The sequence below is a fragment of the Cottoperca gobio genome, chromosome 11 (genome assembly GCF_900634415.1).
Source record: "Cottoperca gobio chromosome 11, fCotGob3.1, whole genome shotgun sequence".
In the NCBI taxonomy this organism is placed as follows: Eukaryota; Metazoa; Chordata; class Actinopteri; order Perciformes; family Bovichtidae; genus Cottoperca; species Cottoperca gobio.
Genome location: NC_041365.1, coordinates 20,294,520 through 20,302,740, shown reverse-complemented (window position 1 = coordinate 20,302,740; position 8,221 = coordinate 20,294,520). Strand labels below are relative to the sequence as shown.

Genomic DNA, 8,221 nt, shown 5'->3' with positions numbered 1-8,221 from the left:
CAGTAGTCTCCCTTGTATGCGTTTACCAAAGATCAAAACTTGGAAGTCAGCATTTGCATATGGAGGCAACATTTGTATCAAGTAAAACTTTTGATGGTTTAGAATCTGAGTTTAGATCTAGAATGAGAATTGTAAGAACATTTTGCAACACGCCCTTTTAGACACTAGATGGCACCAAATCTACTTCCATACTCTTGGCATTCACAGTTGAGGTGAAGTTAACACACAAGAAGTCATTTATATTCATTATTTTTATTTAAGAAAAAACAAATCCTCAGACACCTGCTGCACCTATAAGAAAATAAGACACATTAGAAACTAGTTTTAAGAATATATACACAAAGAAAACAAAATCTACTCACCAGCTACTGTCCCCACTTGGCTAGACCTTCAACCATTTGCTCTCCGGATGAACACTCTGGGCTAGTGGCTTGTAAGGTGCAGCCTGCCGCTGGGGAGGAACGTAGGCCTGCTGGGAAGACTGGCGCTGGGGAGGAACGTAGGACTGCTGGGAAGACTGGCGCTGGGGAGGAACGTAGGACTGCTGGGAAGACTGGCGCTGGGGAGGAATGTAGGCCTGCTGGGGAGGAACGTAAGCCTGCTGGGAAGACTGGCGCTGGGGAGGAACGTAAGCCTGCTGGGAAGACTGGCGCTGGGGAGGAACGTAAGCCTGCTGGGAAGACTGACGCTGGGGAGGAATGTAGGCCTGCTGGGGAGGAACGTAAGCCTGCTGGGAAGACTGGCGCTGGGGAGGAACGTAGGCCTGCTGGGAAGCCTTGCGCTGGGGAGGAACGTAGGCCTGCTGGGAAGCCTTGCGCTGGGGAGGAACATAGGCCTGCTGGGAAGCCTTGCGCTGGGGAGGAACGTAGGCCTGCTGGGAAGACTGGCGCTGGGGAGGAACGTAGGCCTGCTGGGAAGACTGGCGCTGGGGAGGAATGTAGGCCTGCTGGGGAGGAACGTAAGCCTGCTGGGAAGACTGGCGCTGGGGAGGAACGTAAGCCTGCTGGGAAGACTGGCGCTGGGGAGGAACGTAAGCCTGCTGGGAAGACTGGCGCTGGGGAGGAATGTAGGCCTGCTGGGAAGACTGACGCTGGGGAGGAACGTAGGCCTGCTGGGAAGCCTTGCGCTGGGGAGGAACGTAGGTCTGCTGGGAAGCCTTGCGCTGGGGAGGAACGTAGGTCTGCTGGGAAGCCTTGCGCTGGGGAGGAACGTAGGTCTGCTGGGAAGCCTTGCGCTGGGGAGGAACGTAGGTCTGCTGGGGCTTCCCGACACTCATTATCTGGTTAACAGGGTTTTTCAGCCGTCTGATAATTGCGCCACCGAAACGCTGAGGGATGTTTTGGGTTTTTGTTGGGGCAAAAGGTTTACCAGAGGTTCCTGCACTTCCACTCCCGGAGGCATGGAGGTTACCCTCTCTGTTCCAGGATGCTTGGAGAGAGTTCGTACTGCCGGGAATATGCTTAGTGGAGCTCAACTTGTGACTGTGTGGCTGTAAGCCTGCTTGGGGTTTGCTGAAACTGGAAGATTTAAACTCTTTAGACACCCTTTTACCCATGGCACTGGAGGATGTCTTGGTCCGTGGAGGGCTTTTGTGAGGCACAGGGGCACTTTCACTAAAAAGCGTGGAAGACTGCATTGCGGGAGAATAGACTGGTGTTTTGTTGCTTTGATCGTACTTACTCATAGAACTGCCACTAACAATAGAAGAGGAAAGGCCAAAAATATGCCCAGTTGGACTCTTTTGTGCATTGACCTGATTCAAATTAGTTGGATTCCAGTTAGGTTTTGACACCGAGCCTCCCAGCACCAACTTCACTGAAGCAGTTCCTCCTTCAGCCAGCTGTGCGAGTCTCCGGCTAGACCCTTCAATAACTGCACTCTGTGCGTTGAGGCTACTGCTCCGCGCTGAGCTCGGAGAGGCCTGTCTGACTTGATTCTGGGGATAGTGACCGAATCCACGTTCCTGTTGCGAGAAGCCAACATATGTGTTGTCATTTTGTCTCTGAGCTGCAAGAGAAACCATATGAGTGAACAGTTAGTAAATCGCAACACTGAAATGACAGTGACACGTTTTGTGTTCTGATCACCTTGTGAAGCCCACAAACAGCGCACATGCTCTGCTTGAATGAAGCAAAACAGGAATATCCTGCAAAGAAAACAGAAAGTTAAAGTCAGACAGCTAAAAGCAACTCAACACAAAGTCTCAATAGCTTTAAAAACTTACCCCAAATGGACTCCACAAGCCATTTCTGTCTTCCAATGTGTGCTGCCTGGTCAATGAAACAGAAGCTGAAGCGCTGTACGCCTCTCTACAGCAGAGTGGAAGCATTTATTACAGCCTGCATCCAATCACTGCTTAATGAGCTGATTGTCTTCAGGTGCGTGCTGCTGTGGTGTCAGGGTGACACCTCGTGTTCCCAAATCCTGTGTTTACATGCAAACAACTGGAGGATAAAAGCTTTATTTTCACACATATAATAAAAGTTAAGGGAATACTTCAACCCCCAAAATGATAATTTGTATATTAATTACTCACACAGTGCCTGTACAGTGAATGAAGAAACAGAGAAACTGAAACTTCAGCAAACATATTTTGTTTATTTTATCTTATTGTGTTTTAAGTTGTTAGCACTTTTAGTGTTTTTTTATTGATTGTATTTTATTTTATTGTGTGAATGCTTTTAGGACATAAAGATTGTGAAGAAAAAGAAGATACTGGGAGGTTTTAAAGTTGTTGGGTGTCCTTGTGTTTTGTTGCTTATGGTTTTAGGGATTGTGTGCATGTTTGTCCTGTTTTCTTATGAGATCAGGGACCATGTTGGAAACAAATGTTTGATTGTTTTTTTGTGTCGTACGCTCACTACTTCCCAAACACATGCATCTACACTGAAACCTCACTATTTAAACCATGGGTGTCAAACTTGCGGCCCAATTGAGGCCCGCTGGACGATATTTTGTGGCCCCCTACTTGACATCAAAGTTTAGAGTTAGTGCGGCTCGCACGTTTTTCTCACAAGTCCCTTTTTGCCGAGTTGTTGCCCTGGGCGTTTTATATGAAGAGAAAGGTTGGCGATGAGCACAGATAATTTCAGGAAAAGTGGGAGACGGAATATTTTTTTGTTGCGCACAGTTTTCCCCGACATGTCTTATATGCACAGAGAAAGTTGCGGTGCACAAGGAATACAACATCAGACGTCATTACTCAACTAGACATGCTGAGGAGTATGCAAAATACCAGGGAGATGAGAGAGAGGACCAGGTTGCCAAATCTTAAAACATGTCTACTGAGGCAACAAGATTTTTTCAAGAAAGCAAGCAAAGAGAGTGATGCGGCAGTCGAAGCTAGCTACGTGGTGAGTGAGATGATTGCTAAGGCGGGAAAGCCATTCAAAGACGGCGAGTTCATAAAAAAGTGCATGTTGCAGGCTGCAAGTATAGTCTGTCCGGAAAAGAAGGGTCAGCTAAGCAACATCAGCCTTTCAGCCAACGCAGTGGCAGAGCGCATTTCTGACCTGTCGAGTAACATATACGATCAACTGCGGGAGAAAGCCAAACATTTCCGTGCATACTCAATCACTCTTGATGAGAGCACAAACATCACTGACACTGCGCAGCTCGCAATGTATGTCCGCGGTGTTGACAACAATTTTGAAGTGATGGAAGAGTTGCTGACAGTGATTCCAATGCATGGCCAGACCACCGCTCAGGAAATATTCCGCCAGCTGTGTGACGCCATTGTGGATGTCGGTTTACCATGGAAGAGGTTTGCTGGAACAACAACCGACGGAGCGGCATCAATGACAGGGAGGAGAAATGGACTGGTGGCACTTGTTCAAAGAAAACTGGGAGATGGGGGTGTGGAGGAAGCCATTGCTCTGCACTGCATTATACACCAGCAGGCCCTTTGCAGCAAATGCTTGAAGTTTAACAATGTGATGTCTGTCTTTGTGAAATGCATCAATCATATCAGTTCCAGGGGCTTAAAGCACCGCCAGTTCCGCGCCTTTTTGGAGGAAATAGAGTCAGCATCTGAGGATGTGCTCTACTTCACCGAGGTACGTTGGCTCAGCAGGGGAAACGTCTTGAAGAGGTTTTTTGAGTTGAGAGCAGAAGTGAAAGCCTTCATGGAGAAGGATGGGATGGCTGTTCCTGTGCTAAGTGATCCCAAATGGCTCATGGACTTAGCTTTTCTTGTTGACATCACACAGGAGCTGAATGTACTGAACAAGAAATTACAAGGCCAGGGGCAGCTTGTCAGTGCTGCCTATGACAACGTCAGAGCATTCTCTACAAAACTTGTGTTATGGAAAGCCCAGCTCTCTCAGTCCAACCTCTGCCTCTACCTCTCCCAGCATGCAAGTCTCTCATGGATGTGGGCACACCATTCAGTGGTGAGAAGTATGCTGATGCCATTGTAAAGCTACAGGAGGAATTTGATTACAGGTTTGCAGACCTCAAGACACACCGAGCCAATTTTTAAAATGTTGCTGACCCCGTCTGCTTCGATGTGCAAGATGCCCCTCCTGTGCTTCAAATGGAGCTCATTGACTTGCAGTGCAATTCTGAACTCAAAGTCAAGTTCAGGGAAGTGAGTGGAAAAACAGACAAGCTTGGACAATTTTTGAAAGAATTGCCCCCACCTTCCCTGAGCTTTCCAGGATGTTCAAGCGGACCATGTGCCTTTTTGGGAGCACATATCCTGTGAAAATCTCTTCTCCACCATGAACTTTAATAAGTCAAAGTACAGGTCCAAACTTACTGATGAGCATCTTCAAGCCATACTGAGGGTCTCAATTGCTTCCTCCCTCAAGCCAAATGTGGCTCTGCTGTGTAACAGGAAGTGCTGCCAGGTCTCTGGCAGCAAGGAGTAGGTAAGAGAAGCCTATGTTCTGAACAACTGTTCATGTTCTGAACTGTTATTACTAAAGATTGAATGAGTTGTACTTTTTGGAATACTTGAAACCCTTGTGGAATATTTGATGCGGTCCAGCCTCACCGAGACTCTACCTCCAGCAGCCCCCAGGTAAATTGAGTTTGAGACCCCTGATTTAAACAGTATTGAGTTTGTGCAGCTGTGCTACTCGTGTTTTAAATAGAAATGTTTTTATTGAAAGTGTATGTAAACAGATGTTTGGTTGTTCAACGCATCAAGAAATGTCCCAACGCCAAAATAGAGTAGACGACAATCAGGACTAGATTTATTGGTGCTTACATAAACTGAGAAAATAGTTGAAGTTCAAATAGAGCAATTATAAAAAGTATATTTGCATATCTTATATTAAGACAATATTTTGTGTTTAATATGAAAACAAGGCCCTCAGTGTTCATTTGCTACATTCCAAGATAAGAAATCTGAACATGTCAATGTTCAAGATGGTCAAATTGTCACTTTGACATATTGGAATCAAGGTTTACAGAGGGAACGTTTAGACTACAGGTGAAAGAGTTGGAGAAGATACACAAGAAAGTCAGTGAGGATAAATTACATTAAGCTTATATAAATGTTATTTTCTGCCTGACAATGTGTACTCAAGTACACCAAGAGCCTTTAAGACTGAACTTAGTATTTATACCAACTCTTTGGATTTGAGAGACAAGATTCTAACGAAGCAGCAAAGGTGGTCAAATTTAACACTGATTCATTTGACAGCCGGGTTTATTAAAAAAGTCAATATGATGTCACTAAGCTATTGTGCTAGCTTGTTTTGAGCGTTTCCCCACACATGATAAAAGCCATGATTCTAAAAGGATGGCTGTGAAGTAAACCAACACTTAAAACCTTTTGCTAAAGAGTCAAGCTTCAGATATTGTAAATCTTGTAAGCCAGCTGCACATTGCAGGAGTCTCCCTTGTACTAGTTTACCAAAGATCAAAACTTGGAAGTCAGCATTTGCATATGGAGGCAACATTTGTATCAAGTAAAACTTGATCGTTCAGAATCTGTGAGTTTAGATCTAGTATGAGAATTTTAAGACATTTTTTGCAATACACCCTTTTAGACAGTAGATGGCACCAAGTCTACATCCATACACCTGGCAGTCACACAGTTGAGGCGAAGTTACACATAAGTCATTCTTTTTATTTAAGAAAAAAACAAATCCTCAGACACCTGCTGCACCGATAAGAAAATAAGACATATTAGAAACTAGTTTTAAGAATATATACACAAAGAAAGCAAAGTCTACTCAACAGCTACTGTCTCCGCTTGGCTAGACCTTCAACCATTTGCTCTCTGGATGAACACTCTGGGCTAGTGGCTTGTAAGGTGCAGCCTGGCGCTGGGGAGGAACGTAGGCCTGCTGGGAAGACTGGCGCTGGGGAGGAACGTAGGCCTCCTGGGAAGACTGGCGCTGGGGAGGAACGTAGGCCTCCTGGGAAGACTGGCGCTGGGGAGGAACGTAGGCCTCCTGGGAAGACTGGCGCTGGGGAGGAACGTAGGCCTCCTGGGAAGACTGGCGCTGGGGAGGAACGTAGGCCTGCTGGGAAGACTGGCGCTGGGGAGGAACGTAGGCCTGCTGGGAAGACTGGCCCTGGGGAGGAACGTAGGCCTGCTGGGAAGACTGGCGCTGGGGAGGAACGTAGGCCTGCTGGGAAGACTGGCGCTGGGGAGGAACGTAGGCCTGCTGGAAAGACTGGCGCTGGGGAAGAACGTAGGCCTGCTGGGAAGACTGGCGCTGGGGAGGAACGTAGGCCTTGCTGGGAAGACTGGCGCTGGGGAGGAACGTAGGCCTGCTGGGAAGCCTTGCGCTGGGGAGGAACGTAGGTCTGCTGGGAAGCCTTGCGCTGGGGAGGAACGTAGGTCTGCTGGGAAGCCTTGCGCTGGGGAGGAACGTAGGCCTGCTGGGAAGCCTTGCGCTGGGGAGGAACGTAGGCCTGCTGGGAAGCCTTGCGCTGGGGAGGAACGTAGGCCAGCTGGGAAGCCTTGCGCTGGGGAGGAACGTAGGTCTGCTGGGAAGCCTTGCGCTGGGGAGGAACGTAGGTCTGCTGGGAAGCCTTGCGCTGGGGCTTCCCGACACTCATTATCTGGTTAACAGGATTTTTCAGCCGTCTGATAATTGCGCCACCGAAACGCTGAGGGATGTTGTGGGTTTTTGTTGGGGCAAAGAGTTTACCAGAGGTTCCTGCACTTCCACTCCCGGAGGCATGGAGGTTACCCTCTCTGTTCCAGGATGCTTGGAGAGAGTTCGTACTGCTGGGAATCTGCTTAGTGGAGCTCAACTTGTGACGGCGTGGCTGTAAGCCTGCATGGGGTTTGCTGAAAGTGGAAGATTTAAACTCTTTAGACACCCTTTTACCCATGGCACTGGAGGATGTCTTGGTCCGTGGAGGGCTTTTGTGAGGCACAGGGGCACTTTCACTAAAAAGCGTGGAAGACTGCATTGCGGGAGAATAGACTGGTGTTTTGCTGCTTTGATCGTACTTACTCATAGAACTGCCACTAACAATAGAAGAGGAAAGGCCAAAAATATGCCCAGTTGGACTCTTTTGTGCATTGACCTGATTCAGTCTCCGGCTAGACCCTCCAATAACTGCACTCTGTGCGCTGAGGCTACTGCTCCGCGCTGAGCTCGGAGAGGCCTGTCTGACTTGATTCTGGGGATAGTGACCGAATCCACGTTGCTGTTGCGAGAAGCCAACATATGTGTTGTCATTTTGTTTCTGAGCTGCAAGAGAAACCATACGAGTGAACAGTTAGTAAATCGCAACACTGAAATGACAGTGACACGTTTTGTGTTCTGATCACCTTGTGAAGCCCACAAACAGCGCACATGCTCTGCTTGAATGAAGCAAAGCAGGAATATCCTGCAAAGAAAACAGAAAGTTAAAGTCAGACAGCTAAAAGCAACTCAACACAAAGTCTCAATAGCTTTAAAAACTTACCCCAAATGGACTCCACAAGCCATTTCTGTCTTCCAATGTGTGCTGCCTGGTCAATGAAACAGAAGCTGAAGCGCTGTATGCCTCTCTACAGCAGAGTGGAAGCATTTATTACAGCCTGCATCCAATCACTGCTTAATGAGCTGATTGTCTTCAGGTGCGTGCTGCTGTGGTGTCAGGGTGACACCTCGTGTTCTCAAATCCTGTGTTTACATGCAAACAACTGGAGGATAAAAGCTTTATTTTCACACATATAGTAAAAGTTAAAGGAATACTTCAACCCCCAAAATGATCATTTGTATATTAATTACTCACACAGTGCCTCTACAGTGAATGAAGAAAC

At 47.3% G+C, this 8,221-nt stretch overlaps 1 protein-coding gene across 13 annotated transcripts; it reads right to left on the bottom strand.

The window, feature by feature from the left end:
* Positions 1 to 232: 232 nt before the first annotated feature.
* Positions 233 to 7,976, bottom strand: LOC115015817 (flocculation protein FLO11-like). Of its 13 annotated transcripts, none has more exons than XM_029443392.1 (6): positions 7,882 to 7,976; positions 7,745 to 7,803; positions 6,273 to 7,664; positions 728 to 919; positions 363 to 670; positions 233 to 291 (listed from the first exon to the last, which is right to left on the bottom strand). In XM_029443392.1, exons 1-5 carry the CDS (start codon positions 7,902 to 7,904, stop codon positions 366 to 368), a joined length of 1,971 nt encoding a protein of 656 aa, XP_029299252.1. In that variant the 5' UTR covers positions 7,905 to 7,976; the 3' UTR covers positions 233 to 291; positions 363 to 365. The 13 variants fall into 13 exon arrangements, with proteins under 13 accessions (XP_029299252.1, XP_029299254.1, XP_029299251.1 ...); XM_029443394.1 differs by having other exon boundaries at positions 363 to 577; XM_029443391.1 differs by having other exon boundaries at positions 363 to 706; positions 764 to 919.
* Positions 7,977 to 8,221: the final 245 nt, after the last annotated feature.